The sequence below is a fragment of the Anomaloglossus baeobatrachus genome, chromosome 2 (assembly GCF_048569485.1).
Source record: "Anomaloglossus baeobatrachus isolate aAnoBae1 chromosome 2, aAnoBae1.hap1, whole genome shotgun sequence".
Lineage (NCBI taxonomy): Eukaryota > Metazoa > Chordata > Amphibia > Anura > Aromobatidae > Anomaloglossus > Anomaloglossus baeobatrachus.
This window is the reverse complement of record NC_134354.1, coordinates 787,041,537-787,059,665: the sequence shown is the minus strand read 5'-3', so window position 1 is coordinate 787,059,665 and position 18,129 is coordinate 787,041,537. Positions and strand designations below refer to the sequence as shown.

The window sequence follows — 18,129 nt, the reverse complement described above, 5'->3', positions numbered from 1 at the left end:
CTAACACCCCCCATCCTCTCTCTGAAGATGCCTCTCTTAAAGACCCATCTGACAGAACCATAGTCCCTAGCAAAAACAGCCTTTGATGCCTCGATCGGCGCTCTGCCCAGCCTTTGCCTTCACCTGGGTCTCAAAGGCTGTTTCCACCTGGGAAAAGCTGCTTCATCTGGGCATCCTTTCAATTGCACCTCCCTCCGAGTTAGCGGATCCCGCAGGTCAGATTGCTCATGTAGGAAAGTATATGGTCATGGCTTCCCTCAATGCCACCGACACCGCGGCCATGGCAGCAGGCGACATCGCCACGATTCACAGGACTAAAAGCATGGAATGCTGACTCTGCCTCCAAAACGTCCTTTATAAGTCTGCCCTTCCAGGGCACCAGACTCTTCGGAGACAAGCTAGGCAAGATCATCTCCGATGCGACAGGGGGTAAAAGTCCCTCCCTCAGCGGAAAACCTCCCGCATCCCTCTGAAAAGGTGGTCCTTTCACTTAACACAGTAACAACCGTCGGGACAGGTCCTCGACACGGCGGGAGAGCCATCTTTCAAACCAGTGCCCTCTTGGCATCCCCGGGGTCAACAGAACAAGCCTTTCCATTTCAGATCCAACAGGTTCTCTTCCGCATGACTGGGATCTCACACCTGGAATTCTATCCCAGTGTCGGCGGTCGCCTGCGCCTGTTCAGAAGCGCCTGGGTTTACTTAATCGATAATGCTTGGGTCTGAGACATTGTCTCTTACGGATACAAAATAGAATTTTCTTCATTCCTCGCCAACGCTTTTTTGAATCTCGTCCTCGCAAGGACTATTCTCTCATCCAGGGTCTCTTTGCAGCCATTCAGTCCCTCCTCTGCTTGGGGGTTGTCACTCCCGTTCCCCAGCAGAAGCGCTATTTGGGTTTTTATGCAAATCTGTTTGTGGTCCCGAAGGACGGGTCTGTCCGCCTCATCTTAGACCTGAAACTGCTGAACTGGCGTGTTCATCTCCATCACTTCCGCATGTCACTCTGCTCGGTCATAGCCTCCATGGAAGCGGGGCAGTTTCTCTGCTCAGTAGACATCCAGGATGCCTATCTGATCATTCCCATTTTCCCATCACATCAAAGTTTCTTATGCCTTGCGGTTCACGATCACCACTTTCAGTTCACAGCTCTGCTGTTTGGGATTTCCACAGTGCCCAGGGTTTTTTACAAAAGTAATGACCACATTAATGGCTATTCGTCGGATCCGGGGCATCCTCGCCATTCCTTATCTGGACAAGCTTTTGATCAAGGCTCCCTCCTCCGCAGGATCCTGTGAAAGCCTCCAGATCACTCTGGGATACCATTGCTCGCCTCGGCTGGATAGTCAATTCTCTGATCCTGGCCCAATGCATCGCCTTCCTTGGAATGACGTTAAACACCGCATGTGAAAAATTTTTCCTACCCAAGGAAAACCACTCTGCTCTTTTCAAGACAATTCAGACCCTCAAACGCCCCTCCTCCTTGCTCTCTCTGGTTCTGTATGAGCATCCTAGGCAAGATGGTGGCAGCGATGGAAGTTGTCTTTTTGCTCAGTTCCACACTCACCCTCTTCGAGGATTTCTCCTATCTGTGGGACAGGTCACTTCCTTCGCTGGGCCACCTAGTTCTGCTCCCCCCACAGATCAAGAAGTCTGGACTGGTGGAGACGTCTCCCCCAACCCCCCACCCTTGCCCTTCAGGGAAGATCATTCTTGCCTTTATGCTGGGAAATCATGACAAGTGAATGCAGTCTCCTCAGCTGGGGGATTCCGGTATCTCACAGTTCAAGGTCAGTGGACTGCTCTAGACTCGACTCTTCCAATAAATATTCTGGAACTCAGGGTGGTTAGCCTAGTCTTCTCACACTGGCGGGTTCTTATCGGTCGTCCACTTCGGATTCAGTCCAACAATGCAACACCTGTGGCCTACATCAACCAACAGGGAGGAACACCAAGTCAAGGAAGTGACCCAGATTCTTCTCTGGGTCGAACAACACGTTCCAGCATTCTCCGTGGTCCACGTTCCGTGAGTGGACAATTGGGCTGCCAACTTTCACAGCCTAGAGGGTCTTGCCGCGGGAGAGTGGTCCCTCAATCCCACCATCTTCCAAAAGATTTGCCTCCTGTGGATGACCCCCGCCATAGACCTCTTAGCATCCAGATGGAACTGCAAGAGTCCCTTGTTCTTGACCAGGTCTCGACACCCCATGGCAGTCGGAACCGACGCCCAGGCAATTCCCTGGTCCCAATTCTCCCTCCCATATGTTTCAGACCCTCCCTCTGCTTCCGCTCATTCCTAGACTCCCAGATAAAGATCATCAAGTCTTAGGGAGTACTTGTAACTCCCGTAGCTCTGAATTGGCCCCGCCATCCTTGATACGCGAAACTGGTTCACTTTCTTGCCGACTTCAAATGGAGACTGCCAGATAATCCAGATCTTCTCTCTCAGGGTCTGTTCTTTCACCGGAATTCTCAGTTGGTCAATTTAACGACATGGCCATTGAAGTCGCAGTTTTGAAATCTTTGGGTTTCTCCAACCAGGTCATTCAAACAATGATCAAGGCATGGAAACTTTCCTCATTCAGCATCTAACATCACATGTGGAAGGCCTTCTTCCGATACTGTGAATCTAATCAGACCGCACCCATAACGTTCTCCTTGACTTTTCTGCTATCAATTTTGCAGTCTGGCTTTGATGATGATTTAGCTCTCAGTTCCCTCAAGGGTCAAGTGTCAGCGCTTTCCATTCTCTTCCAAAAGAAACTTGCTTCTCGTATCTAAATTAGGACCTTCCTACAGGGGACTGCTTGCTCTCTACCACCCCTATCATCCTCTAGTGGAGCCTTAGGACCTTAACCTCATCCTATTCGTCCTTCAGAATTCTCCCTTTAAGCCCCTCCTAGATGTATCCATCTTTCCTCTCCTGGAAAGTCGCTCTCCTGGTGGCCATAACTTCAATCAGGTGAGTATCTGAGCTTGCAGCTCTCTCCTGCCGCTCCCCTTATCTCATATTAACCAGGATAAGGTAGTGTTACGCTCAGTCCCTTTCTTTCTTCCTAAGGTGGATCCTTCGTTTCACCTTAACAAAGACATTGTTCTTTCTTCAGTCTGCCCGTCCCCTTCCCACCCTCACAACATTTTGCTTCACAAGCTGGATCTGGTGAGAGATTTTCGCAGTACATTATTGGACAGCTCCCTTCAGATGCTCAGACTTTCATCGTGTTCGTGCTCTCATCCGGTCATCTTAGGGGTCTTCCTGCCTCCAAATCTACCATCGCTCGATGGATCCACTCTGCCATCTTTAGAAGCCTACCGGATAAGCGGCAGAGCACGTCCACTCAGGTTTACGGCCAACTCCACTAGGACAGTGTCACCAGGACCCAGCGTCGCAGCTCTGCAAGGCAGAGATCTGGTCTTCCATTCTCATATTTTCAAAGTTCTAAAAGGTTCACACCTATGCTTCTTTTGATGTGAGCTTTGGTAGTTGGGTGTTGCAGGCGGCAGTGGTTTGAGGTCAGACTTTAGTGTTATTCAGGACCCACCCATGGGACTCCTTCAGGACGTCCCATGGTCTCCTGTGCCCCCCAATGAAGTAATAAAGAAAAGTAGATTTTGGGTACTTACTGTAAAATCTTTCTTAGAGCCTTAATTGGGGGACACAGCACTCTCCGTTGTGTTGGTTATGTGATACTGTTACCTGTTTTGTTCTACTGTTGACTGTTTGTTACACTCTTACTGTTAGTACCTGTTATTTTCTCCTACTGCTTTCTTACTAACTGAGGATCAATTGCCAGTTGATGGGTGTATACTGCTGGTTAGGAGCTAACCTTTTTTTTGCATAGTGTCAGCTTCCTAGTAGCAGCAGCATACACCCATGGTCTCCTGTGTCCCCCAATGAATTCTCCAAGAAAGATTTTGCGGTGAGTACCCAAAATCGACTTTTCTCTAGTCGCCCTCCATGACAGCATCACAGGAGTTAACTCCACGCCCTGATAGGGACAGGGAACACAGAGGTTAATAGAATAACCACTGCCCTACTCCCATCTCCAGTGTTGTTTCCGGCCCCTACTTGGGCACGAAGAGTACCTTTTGGTGCTCTATGGCCAGTGATTAGCGTACTATGGGAAAAAATTATATGCCACTGCACAGCTGAGGTCGGAGCTTGACGCTTCCCTCCTCCATCACTTCTCCAGTCTCCCCTGGATTCGGGGCCTGCCTGTTCTCCCTGCGCCTCACATGAGGTAAAGTGGAGCTTGGCCGACATTGCGGGGGCCTCCCTGAGCTCCCCGGAGCCTCCTCATCGCTAGTGTGTGGTCGTGATGGCACACAGGAAGTGACGTCACCGTACGCGCCACAATGACGTACTTCCGGAAGCATGCTTTCCACCCTGGAACGCACGCAGTGTTCTCAGCCCCGCTGCAGCACCAATGGGTTCACCTCTCACCAGGAGACCTACCCGAACCGTCTGAGAAGGAGTTGCCCACATGAGATTATGGTGCTGGGGCCTCGCACTTCTATATAAGTGCCTGGCCTGAAGACCTCCTAAGGTAGGACTGCATAATGAAGGGTGATCTTCCCCCGCTCTGTATCTGCGCAGCCTAGTGCTGAGACCCCCCCAACAATCTCATCAAACCAGTGGGTTCTAAACACAATCAGGGACGGACTAAAGATAGAGCTCACCTCCTTTCCGCCAAACAGACTTTAACCCACACTTCCACTCATGTCAGACCTTCGAGACCTGCTAAACTCAGGGGTTATGTCACCAATTCCAGAAGCAGAAATTGGACATTACATTGGTCATTACTCTCTACTGTTCCTAGTAAAAAAGCCCAATGGCTCTTTCAGAATTATCATAAATTTTGAAACCCCTGAACAAGTGTAGCTTACAAGGGGTTCAAGATGGAATCGGTCAGGTCCATAATCCCTCTGATCGGACCAGGATTCGTAATGGCAACAGGCGACCTTAGGGCTGCATATTACACGTCCCAATCCTACAGGAAGTTCTTTCGGTTTGCGGTATACCACGAACACCACATACTGCACTACCAGTACAATACTCTTCCATTCCGCATCTCTTCAGCACCTCGAGTATTTACCAAGCTAACGGCGGAAGTGGTAGCGTTCCTCAGCTAAATATCTGCATAGTACCCTACCTCGACGACTTCCTGATAATTGCTCCCTCAGCCTCGACGCTTGAACAGCATGTACAGATCACCATAGAGTTCCTGGAGAACCTGGGATGGATGATAAACCCACAAAAATCAGACCTCACTCTATCTACAAGCAAAGATATTCCTCAGCATCCTACTGGATTCAAACAGGCAAACATCCATTTTGCACGAGAACAGACAGATCGAGATCAAATCCAGGATTTTGATTCTCCACAGTCAGAGATTGGTAACCTTGAGATCAGCCATGTCGGTCTTAGGATCCTTGACATCCTGCATTCCAGCAGTAGCTTGGGCTCCATTCCATACAAGGACCCTCTAGACGCCCATCCTAGCAGCTTGGGACTTATCACCCAGATCTCTAAACAGGAAGATCCTCCTATCTGGTCCAGTAAAGCTGGGTTTACACACTGCAACATCGCAAAGGACATCGCTGTAACGTCACCGGTTTTGTGACGTAACAGCGACCTCCCTAAGTCTCTGCTAAGTCGCTGGTGAGCTGTCAAACAGGCAAACCTGGCCAACAACTCAACAGCGATCCGGACCTGCAGAGCGACCTAGCTGGTTGTTGGGGACGTTGATAAGCAGCCTTTTGAAAGGGAAGTTGCTAACAAAGTCTCTGCAAAGTCTTCACACACTGAAACTTCATGCTGCACAGCGGGAAACAAAGGACCTAGGAATGGTCCTGAACGATTTGTAACGATTACAACTTCACAGCAGGGGCCGGGTCGCTGATAAGTTTCACACACTGCAACATCGCAAACAACATCGCTATTGCGTCACAAAACCGGTGACGTTACAGCGATGTCGTTTGAGATGTTGCAGTGTGTAAACCCAGCTTAAGATCTTCTCTCCCATGGTGTATGTCCCGAAAGAACCTCCAAAGAGGGAGCTGTTGGAATCAGAACCCTCTAGTAACAATAACGACAGACCCCAGCCAGCGTGTTTTGCGGGGGCTGTGGTTGCTTAGATGTTCTTCCAGTGACTCTGGATACAGGAGATCAGTCTCTGGTCCTCCAACTTCAGAAAAGCAGTAGATGATGCACTCAGGGCAGCATCTTCACTGATCCAGGGACAACATGTGAAGATATACCCAGACAACATGACGACAGTGGCCCATCTTTGTCACCAAGGAAGTACTCGTCATACAACCCTAAAAGTGTTGTCCACAATAATACTGAGCTAGGCAGAGAAGCACCTTCTATCTCTCTCCGCATTCAATCAGAAGGGCTCTGTGAACATCCAAGTGGACTTGATGTTCACTCAAGCGAATGGACTCTAAGTTCAAAGGTGTTCAAGACCTTAGTGGAAAGATGCGGCGATCTGGAAGTAGACCTCTTCGCAAGTCTGCAGAACACAAACACAGCTTCTTCTCACTAAACTCAAAAGATTGGTACCTGGCTGTGGATGCTCTTGCTCATACATGGGACTTCAAGCTTGCCTATGCTTTTCCACCATTTCCGATGTTGGAAAAGACGCTACAGAAAATTCAGGCAGAGAGGGTCACTACAATCATGGTCACCCCAATGGGGCCAAAGGAGAAGCTGGTTTGGGAACATAACCAGTCTAGCCTGCAAAGGACCTATACTACGACCTTAAATATACAACCTTCTTCATCAAGGTCCATTGTTCCATCAAGAGCTTCACAAACCCAACCTAGCAACATCGCCTCTGAAACCACAATCCTAAAAGCCACAGGCCTATCCGACAAGGTGACCGAGAATCTACATAACAGCCTGAAACTGGTAATGTTTTATGTATAGGAAATCTGGAAGAAGGTCTCCTCCTGGTATGTACCTGAACTTACCTGATCCATTCCATCCTAATGTGGCACAGATCCTGGACTTTCTTCAAAATGGCCTAGACAAGGGCCTAAGATCTGGAACCCTCAAGCTCTAAGCTCAGACTTTGATCAAGATCTAGCAAGCCACCGGTGGATTAGGAGGTTTATAACTTCACCAGGGAGGTTGCGTCCCAGACAAATCAATCTGGTCCCTCCCTGGAACTTAAAGATAGTACTTAATGGCTTAACACAAGCACCCTTTGAGCTGATCACGTCAATGGATCTGAGAATTGTCGTGGAAAACTGCGTTCCTGGTAGCAATATACATCAGCCAGACAAGTGGGTGAATTACAGGCCCCAACTACTAGAGAGCGATATCGAAGAATCCTGGAAAACAAAATTGTCTTCCGTCAACACCAGTCATTTCTTCCTAAAGTAGTATCTGAATTCCACAGATCTCAAGATGTAATGCTACCATCCTTCTGTCAGAATCCATTGATCCAAAGAGAAGAGGAATTTCATTCCTTGGACGTATGCAGATCAGTTGTGAACTATTTCCAGAGGCCCAAAGATGTAAGGAAGGACCATAATCTTTTTGTCCAGATCATGGGGCGAAATCAAGGTAGAAAAACAGCTAGGAACACAATTGCCAGGTGGATTAAACAAGCAATCAGGGAAGCCTACAGAAATCAAGGTCTATCGCTTCTGGAAGATCTCAAGGCTCATCCTACCAGATCAGTGTCCGTCTCTTGGGCCAAGAAGGCTGACTCCTCCATCGAGCAGATATGCAGAGCCGCCAACCGGTTGTCAGTCTATACCTTCACAAAACACCTATAGACTGAACTTACTGTTCAATAAGGACCTAGCCTTCAGCTGGAAGGTCCTTCCGGCTGTCGTTCTAACCCCCATCCCTCCCCCCTCAAATATGTCCGCTGGTACTTCTCTTGTGGTGCTGTCTTAAAGGGTAACTAGAGAAAATAGAATTAGTTCTTACCTGTAATTCGGTTTCTAGGAACCCTACACAATAGCCCGGATATTCCTTCCCTGACTATTGTAAAATTTATGACTGAAATTAAAGTTTTAGACCATTCTTTGCCGGTGTGGTTACTTCGAAAAAACACTGGAGATGGGAGGAGGGGAGGGGTAATTCAACCTGTGTTTCCTGTCCCTGTTAGGGCATGGAGTTAACTCCTGTGGTGCTGTCGTGGAGGGATCCTAGAAACCGAATTACCGATAACTACTAATTCTATTTTTTTAAAAAATTGTGCTGATTTAAAGTAATTGTTTTATTTGACACAACACTCAGATTTAAGAGCGTAAAAATCCAAAGTTTGAAAATTTTCTCCAAATTTCCCATCTTTTTAAAAAAATAAGGCAGAAAATATCGGCCTATCTTTACCACTAACGTGAAGTACAATATGCCACGAAAAAAACTAACTCTGAATCACTGGGATCCATTGACTGATCCAAAATTATATCCTAAAGTGACGCTGGTCAGAATTAAAAAAAAAAAAAAAAAAAATCGCCGGGTCAGGAAGGTGAAAACGCGCGATGCTCTGTGCTGAAGTGGGGCCCCCTGGCCTTCAGTGGCCTCCCCTAGTCGTATTTTGCACTTGAGCCTCCGCTTGTATCCTTTTTCCCATTTCCTCCCTGAGTAGTTTCCACCTTTTGGAACATTTTGCTGCTTTTTTTTTTTTTTTTTTTTTTTTAAGGAGCCCCGCAGAGAATGCCATAGTCGGATCTCTTCCACTAATTTGCGCGTCTCTAATCCAGATAGGCCATTGGTTGTCACACTACTTTGCACAGACCTGACACGCAATGGGACACATTCAGTGAGCGGAGAAGCCGGTGACGGCCTTCCGGAGGTTCTGTAGTAAGGTGCGATGAGTAACGTGTGGCTTTCGGTTGTTTGCAGGTAGACTATAATCCACAGTTTGCAGACTGGTCACGAGAGATGAGAGGCCCCGTCCTGATCGGCACACGGGATCTGAATAACTGGCTGCTCTTTTACACCCGGAGAAATTACGACTCGGCGAATGCCCTCCTGCAGAACCTGTTCAAGATCACACAGCAAATGCGCATCCGAATGAACCGGGCCATAATGTGAGATGTCGGGGCCCAGCCGAGGGGCCTCACACTTTGCATATATTTCACCATATATTTGTTTGCATTTTTTAAATTTTTTTTTTTGGTTTGTTTTAAGGGTTGAAGTAGAGGACACGGTGGGAGGATATTTACAGGCCTTCCAGCAGAACGTTACGGACCGCACAGAGATGGTGGGTAGATACAGGACTGGTGGTAGAAATAACCCGCGAGAGGCAGATGAGTCCTCTCCAACATGTCGCTCTCATCCCTCTCTCCGCTCTCCAGGTCGTCTGTATCCTGTCCAGCATTAACAAGATGAAGTACGATGCCATTAAGAAGTACCTGTGCGTGGACCGTCCAATCCCCAGTCAGTGCGTCGTTGCCAAGACCTTGAGCAAACCCCAGACCGTCCTCTCCGTCTGCACAAAAATTGCCTTACAGATGAACTGCAAATTAGGTGGAGAACTGTGGAGCGTGGAGATACCGGTACTTGTATTCTTACATCTAGACTGTTGGTTAGTTGCAACTTAAACTTGAGAAGTTGAGTCCATTGCCGGTGCCTTGCTTTTAGGTTTCTCCCCCTCTTCTCAACACGCTCAATCAATAAATGGTTTCACCTAACATTCTTGTACCTGTGCAGTAATCCGGAGGGTGTGCCTTTTTTAAAAGTCATCCAGGTTTGATCCCATGAAGAGAGGATTAGGGAGGGCCATACCCATAAAACAGGCACTGGCAGCCCTGCCTGTGAGGGAGGCTCCGCCCATGAGGAGCAGAAACACTTCACCCATAAGGGGCAGTGTGGCAGGGAGTGTGGCTCATGCATAGTAAATCCTAATGAAAGTGGATTTCTTTTTTTATGTCTTTCAGCTGGAAAAGACGATGATCATTGGCATTGATTGCTACCATGACACCCTGCAAGGGAAGAAATCTATTGCTGGCTTTATTGCAAGCATGAATAAACATATGACCCGGTAATGTATCAGATACGGTTGGTTTACAGTTACTGTGCCCAAACAGTATTTGGTCACTCCATGGAGCTCACCTCCGGATTATAGAGAGACTTGGTGCGGTATCCCCCTCCAACCCTAAACCCACCTCACACACACACACATTTACCTCTCTAGCGTAGGGTACAATCTGGCCCAACAATAAATAGGTTGGTGCCACCAAGGAAAAATCAGCAGAAGTAGAATATATACCGTATTTTTCGGATTATAAGACGCACTTTTCCTTCCAAAACTTTGGGAGGAAAATAAGGGGTGCGTGTTAAAATCCGAATGTTGCTTAACGGGGTGTTGTGCAGAGGGGTCAAAGGAGGCAGGGAGATGCTCCGAGCAATGCACTCTGCTGCCGGTGCTGCTGGTCTGTGCGATGCTGTTCTGTGCATTGGGCAGCGCCGTTCTGTTCTGTGCACGGCTGCTCCATTCTGCTCGGCTGCACTGTGCACGGCTGCTCCATTCTGCTCGGCTGCACTGTGCACGGCTGCTCCATTCTGCTCGGCTGCACTGTACACGACTGCTCTGTTCTGCTCGGCTCCTCCGTTCTGCTCAGCTCCTCTGTTCTGCTTGGCGCTCGGCTGCTCTGTTCTGCTCGGCTCCTTTGTTCTGCTCGGCTCCTCCGTTCTGCTTGGTGCTCGGCTGCTCTGTTCTGCTCGGCTGCTCTGTTCTGCTCGGCTGCTCTGTTCTGCTCGGCTCCTCCGTTCTGCTCGGCTCCTCCGTTCTGCTTGGCGCTCGGCTCCTCTGTTCTGCTCGGCTCGGCACTTGACTACTCCATCACCGGCCCCGCACAGAGCAGAGTGGCGTCGCCGGCCCGGCACAGAGCAGCACCCGCAGTGAGTATCTGGGCCCCCCTCTATACTACTCGCAGTACTCCATTACCGCCCCTGCCTCCTGTGACCCCCGCTCCGCTGCTGCCCCCTCTCCCTAGTAAGACACCACCAGATTGTAAAACTGGCCCCATATTTTTTTGTTGTTTGCGGGTGCCAGGCGTCCGCCATTTAAAGCCGGAGGTGGGAGGGAGAGCAGAGACGTGATTGCAGGAAATCCTGCTAGTGGAATGCACCGCTGCCCATGGTATGCAAGATCAGCCGTGTAGAAGGCCCTGTTCGCGTATGCGCACCCGCCCACCACAGGCAGAAGAATGAAGAATGCTGGAAGCTGAGTGCGGGTCATGTGCGTGCGCAGACCGGCTGCACTAGCGATCGTGACCGCGCACGCACATGCACACGCCCAGTTTTCACAAAAGCCTGGAGATTAGGCCGAAACGTTAATTTTTGTTTAAAACCTTTGCACGAATAAAGTGGAGTAAAAGAAATACACAATCTCCTTTCTTTGGTTGCATATTGTGTGCCCGAGCGCATATATTCTGCTAAATTTTACCTCTTACTCCCTGCAAAGTCCCCATCTTTTCCTAAACTACATAAACTCTCCTCTCCTGCTGCCACCATCAGTTCTGTGCCTGCGCTTACTGTGTGGCATAGGGATATTTCCAAAATTGTCATTTATAATTACCCACTGGAAAGCTGGAAATTTTGCCCCCAAAAACACTAGTGCCAAGCTAATGGTAATAGTTGACTTCTTTGTGTCACCCCTCACCCCCCCCCCCCCCCACACACACACACTCAAGAATGGTGCCTCCACACAGGCATGGACAAAGGGAATACCCCTATAAAAGTAAAAATGCTCCTTTTTGAAGGTTAAAATGCCAGATGTGCTCCCTTCACGTAATAATGTCCCCACACACAAATTGCCCATTTATCTTCCATAAGGTAGAGGAGAAAACTAAGGGATCTGCCACCTTGGATCTAATCCTTGTTAGCATGGAGGAAATAGTTGAGCAGGTAAAGGTGGATGGGATCCACCCAAGGAGGCAGCAATCGTGCTATCATAGAATTTTGAATAACTACAGGATTTCAAGGTTGGATTTCAGAAAGGCAGATTATAAGGGACTCTGAATCCATTGGCCAGATGTCCTTAATGTTCAGGAGGGATGGAAAATTCTGAAAAATGAGGTTCTCTAAGCACGGTTAACCAAAAGAGGGAAGAATATGGAGCATTTAGGGAGACCAGGATGGATGAGTACAGAACTTAAACACTTGCTAAAAAGGATGAAAGAAAAGAAATGTTTATCAAATGGAAAGACGGGGGGGCGGCCATATCTATAAAAAAAAAAATCATAATGCTGGGCATGCATCGATTTGCTAAAGCTAATTAATTCAGGTCTCCATGTTCGAAAAATCAGAAATTTCTGAGCCACAGGAGAAGTCCCAGAAGACTGGAGAAGAGAAAGTGTTGTCCCTATCTTCAAAAACGGGAAGATGGATCCAGGGAACTATAGGCCTGTGAGCCTGACTTCCATACCAGGAAAGATCTATGAACAAAATGATTAACATGTATGCAAGCCCCGGGATGAGAATGATGTGATTAAACAAGAGCCAGCATGGGTTTTTATCTAAAAAGTCATGTCAGACTGACTTAATTTCCTACTATGATGGAATCAGGGAAATGTGGTAGATATAGTATATCTTGACTTCAGCAAAGCATTTGTTAAAGTATCTCATACAATCCTTATTGAAAATATGAGCAAGTATGGAATTGACAAGGCCATTGTTATGTAGATTCATAACTTGATCAGTGATTGTACCCAAAGAGTTGTCTTAAATGGATACATATCTAGGTGGAAGACTATTTCAAGTGGAGAACCCCAGGGCTCTGTGGTGGTCATTTTTTTTTTTTTTTTCCCCAATAATTTAGATAAAGGAATCCAGAGTAAACTGATTTAAGTTTGCTGATGACACAAAGCTAGGAGGGATAGCTAATCGAGAACAGAAGTAGAGGATTCAAAAAGATCTAAACAATCTGGTACAGTGGGTGGCAACTAGCAGAATGGAGAAATGCAAAGTCCTACATCTGGGCAAGAAAAAATGGGAAAAAAAAAGTGTGAGGATTAGGGCTAAGCAACAGCACGTGTGAAAAAGACTTGGGTATACCAATGTATCAGACTGCACAGGAGTCACCAGGGTGATGCAGCAGCAAAAAAGGCAAACACAGGTTTGGAATGAACTAACAGAAGCATAGTTTAGATCAAGCATAGAGTTTAGATCATATTACCCTCTACTCTTCTTTGGTCAGACCTCATCTACGAGGGGCTGCTGAGAAGTCTTTGGCTTTGTAATCTTTTGTTTCTATGGTAACGAATGTTAAATCACATGAAAGCCTTATGTGTCTAATATATGTTTTCAAAATGTTGTGTTTGTTGCTTCTGGCAACAGTATTCTACGCACGCGGGAAAACAACATGGCGGAGTTTAATGCGATATTCACACAACTGAGTGCAGAGGAGGAATAAAATTCTTGTTTCTGCAAGGAAAGTCCATGAAGGATATTCATGGTGATATTTCGCAGACATTGGGGGATCAATGCCCTTCTTAACTGCAAAATATGAACTTGGTCGCCAAATGTAAAACGGGCCACTTGAGACCCAATGATGAGGAACGTCCTGGACAACCAAGAGGGGTTGTTGTTCCGGAGATCGTCGATGCTGCGCACAACTTCATACTGGAGAATCCACGGATTTCAGCTAAAGCAATAGCAGACATCATGGGGATTTCCCGTGATCGAGTTTGTCATTATCCATGAACATTTAGGCATGAGGAATTGATCTGCAAAGTGGTCCCCAAGTGTTTGACAACCGATCAGAGAAGCAGCAAGTGACAACTTCCCGATCCATTTGTCAGTGTTTCTGGACTGATAAGAACTTCCTGGAGCGACCGGTCACTATGGATGAGACCTGGATTTATTTTTATGACCCTGAAAACAAGGAGCAGTCAAGAGTGGAGGCACAGTGGTTCTCCTTGCAAAAATCAGCCACTAAGGTGATGACGTCTGTGTTCTGGGATAAGGAGGGAGTGCTGCTAGTGGACTACCTTCAAAAGGGTTCCACGATCAATGCAAGTTACCTTATTGGAGTTGCCAATTGAAGGCAGCTCTGAAGGCCAAAAAGCACAGAAAGCTGTCCAAAGGAATTTTGTTCCTGCAAAACAACGCCTCCGCTCACACTGCACAAGCGACCATAGCAAAACTGGCAGAGCCGGGCTTCCAGCTGGTGACCACCCACCTTATTCACTAGATCTAGCTCCTTCTGACTATAATCTGTTTCCAAACCTGAAGAAACACCTCAAGGAACCAAATTTCACCCCATTTCTGATGCCATGGCTGCTACAGATGCCTGGTTTCAGGCACAACGAAAATCCTTCTTTTTGCAAGGCTTACAAAACTTGGAATACCGATGTAAGTGTGTTGTCATCAGTGGAGAGTATGTGGAATAAGTAGAAAGTTGTATCCTATCTTGTTTGTTTCTGGATAAAGCAAAAGACTTATCAGCAGCCCCTCGTACAATACTGTGTCTAGTTCTGGGCTCCATATTTTAAAAACAGATCAACAAAGTGGAGCAAGTTCAGAGAAGAGCAACCAGAATGGTGACCAGTCTGCAAACCATGTCCTATGAGGAACGGTTACAGGATCTGGGAATGTTTAACTTGCATAAAGGAAGACTGAGAGGAGACTTAATAGCGGTCTACAAATATCTCAAGAACTGCCACACTGCAGAGGGATCAGCCTGGTTCTCACTTGCATATGGAAACACGAGAAGCAATTGGATGTAACTGAGAAGACAGATTAGATATTAGAAAAAAAACTATTTGACAGGTGGATCAATGAGTGGAACAGGCTGCCACGAGAGGTGGCGAGTTCCCGTTCAATGGAAGTCTTCAGAAAAAACACTGGACAGACAGTTTGATTTGGTGAATCCTCCTTTGAGCCGGGGGCTGGACACCAAGACCCTGGAAGAACCTTCCAACTCAACCATTCTATGATTCTACCTATTTTGGTAAGTGACCTTGAAAATGCTGCTTGAGTGCACCCCTCCAAATACTGCCAATGTTGTACCGCACCCCCTAGAAAAAATAAAGCTGTTACTCAACTAAATTCATCATCCGTTGATCCAGAGCCCTCGTGCACTCTTTAGCCCCACACCTAAGAGTGGTCCAGTGCTGGTGTCATTACACTGGCACGCTGATGTCTTGTTGGCCGACAGTGGTCGGACAGGTAGCCTGTGGCCTCCTACTAAATCTCAGGATCAAACCGTATCGGTGTCACTTTGACGCTGATATTGATCCAGTTTGCATTCGCCAGATATCCGGACAATGAAGATGATTATGATGATGATGATGTCTGGGGTTTGTTCTCCAGATCTTTGTCACTGGTAGCGCCACTGCTGTGACCGCCCCTTCTTAAATTGCATCCGTAAAACTCATAATATTATTTATTATTAGTATTAACAGTAATTATTATTATATTAACAACAATAAAAATAATACAAATTTAAATAAAAACAATAAAATATAATAAAATTTACTATTGTATTAGTATTTAAGACTAATATGATACAAGCAAAATATAATATAGAAATTGTAAAATGATAAAATATAAAAATACTGTAAATGTTTTTAGTGTTAATAAATATTCTTTGAAGAAATTATTTCTTTTAATAGAATATATTTTTATAATGCACAAGATCAGAAAATAGTGCAAACTAAGATCCACCGCTTACAAAATGCATGTTTTCAGTCTGCAGTTCAGGAATCGTAACCCGTGACGTTTCTCTTTTTTAGCTGGTTTTCCCGATGCATCGTCCAGGATCGGGGACAAGAGATTGTCGATGGCCTGAAAGTCTGTATGCAAGGTAAACGGGGTCACGTGACTGCAATTGTGCGATATGCACGTTCCCAGCCAGAATCCGACAAGTGAGCGAAGCCTTGCGCTGTACAAGTGTATGGAACAGTCAAGGTCGGGAATTTTGGGAAAACCACAAATAGGGTTTTTCAGGGTCACAGAGTCGGAGTCCAAATCAATCTGTGCAGATGTACAGTATGTATGAGGAAAAATTACCACACAGAGACGTGTGTTTATTCGTGAGAAGCTCAATGGTCTTCTGATCCGTATATTATAAAATACACAGTTATTCAGTTCAACATTGTCCCTGATTGGTCGGGGAGAGCCAACAATATCCATATAGTACGTCATCAGCCTGTTTCTGGCTTCCTAATACCAGTTTGAACCAGCTACTGAATACTTTTTTGTTAACACGTTGCTGAGCAAGAACGAGGAGTCAACCTCCCACATCTCACATCCCACATCTCACATGGTGAGATCTAACTGATTACAGATTCTCTCCCTATGTTATACATATCTTTGTTCATTGTTCATTTTGGCTTCATTATCTTTAACACCTTACTGTGCGCACATCTTAGAATCATATTATAACGCTTCTGTGCAATTGTCATATAAACACACAGATAATTATGCAACGACATCTATACTTTGATTATTTACACACACAGATAATCTTCTTACATCTGGACAAACGGTCTATAGGCCAGGCCTACCCTCACAGAACTAGTGTGGAGAAAGGCCGCGCTCACTAGTTGGGTTTTGGACAGGAACCCCCTCCCCACCTCGCATGCTGTTGGTCAGATGTATGGGTCCTTGTAGTGTTCTAAATCCTATAAAGAGAAGATTTGCCTTCCCCTTCCTCCCTCCCCCCATTCTGAAGAAATGTCCTCATCCTAGGCCCCCCTGATATATATGTCCTCCTCCTGGTTTATGTCCCCTCCCAGTATATATGTCCACATCCTGGGCCCCTCCTGGTATATATATAACTCTGTCCTGTCTCTAACACAAGATAAAACCCCAAAATGTTGTACTCTTTCGTCCCGACTCCCATGTTGCAAGGTGTACTCCTCTGTAGCCAGTGTGCAGTGGCCCTGGCTGGCAGCTAAAATCTGCCTCCATGCTATGCAAACTCATGATGCCACAGTCATGCTCCTTCAGTAACGGGAATGATGTCAGCTGCCGGACACTGTTCGGCTGGCAGCTTGTATTGTAGGGCAGGTACCAGACGGGTCTCTTTGCTGAAATGCATTTTGGCTGAATGTGCACCCCTGGACGCACTTCCAGCTAAAGGAGGCACTGGGGTCGGGGGGCCCATTCGCCGTTGCAAACCCTGTGACTATGATCGTACTACCCCTGATCTTGTCCCTGACACACAAGGGCAATCTTATAGCAGGAGTGCAGATGCATTGAAGCTCATCTGTGAGCGGAGCTAGCGCGGTGTGCTCCTGTTCCAACGATTAAGAGGAACTGCAGCGCCCACAGCATATGCCCTCCCAAGCTGTATAAGACCCCCTACACTGAGGTTTGTGACACCCCCCCCCCCCCACTTCCCCTGCTAAGCTCTATGGGTCGCCCTGAGCTGTAGGTGCCCCCCCCCAAGCTGTATGGGCCCTACTAAGCTGTAGCTGCCCCCTTGTAATGGGTGTGCCCCCGCAGAGCTGTAGGTGCCCCCTCGTAATGGGTGTGCCCCCCCCATTACTGTAGGTTCCCCCTCGTAATGGGTGTACACCCCAGAGCTGTAGGTGTCCACTCGTAATGGGTATGCCCCCCAGTCTCTCCTGTGATGTATAAACTGTAGCCCCCAGCATCTCCTGTGATGTATATACTGTAGGCCCTAGCCACCTGTGATGGATATACTGGATATACTGTAGCCCCCAGCCTCTCCTGTGATGTATATATTGTAGCCCCCAGCCTCTCCTGTGATGGATATACTGTAGCCCCCAGCCTCTCCTGTGATGGATATACTGTAGCCCCCAGCCTCTCCTGGGATGGATATACTGTAGCCCCCAGCCTCTTCTGGGATGGATATACTGTAGCCCCCAGCCTCTCCTGGGATGGATATACTGTAGCCCCCAGCCTCTCCTGGGATGGATATACTGTAGCCCCCAGGCTCCCCTGGGATGGATATACTGTAGCCCCCAGCCTCTCCTGGGATGGATATACTGTAGCCCCCAGGCTCCCCTGGGATGGATATACTGTAGCCCCCAGCCTCTCCTGGGATGGATATACTGTAGCCCCCAGCCTCTCCTGGGATGTTTATATTGTAGCCCCCAGCCTCTCCTGGGATGGATATACTGTAGCCCCCAAGCTCCCCTGGGATGGATATACTGTAGCCCCCAGCCTCTCCTGGGATGGATATACTG

At 47.3% G+C, this 18,129-nt stretch overlaps 1 protein-coding gene across 5 annotated transcripts in view; it reads left to right on the top strand.

Moving 5' to 3' along the window:
• LOC142292332 (piwi-like protein 1) overlaps positions 1-18,129 on the top strand; it is a 177,474-nt gene that overhangs the window by 151,862 nt on the left and 7,483 nt on the right. For all 5 annotated transcript variants that reach the window (XM_075337635.1, XM_075337636.1, XM_075337637.1 and 2 more), the window contains 5 exons: positions 8,867-9,054; positions 9,155-9,227; positions 9,322-9,522; positions 9,904-10,007; positions 15,706-15,776. In XM_075337635.1, the coding sequence (XP_075193750.1) occupies positions 8,867-9,054; positions 9,155-9,227; positions 9,322-9,522; positions 9,904-10,007; positions 15,706-15,776 (637 nt within the window). The remainder of the gene's footprint in view (positions 1-8,866; positions 9,055-9,154; positions 9,228-9,321; positions 9,523-9,903; positions 10,008-15,705; positions 15,777-18,129) is intronic.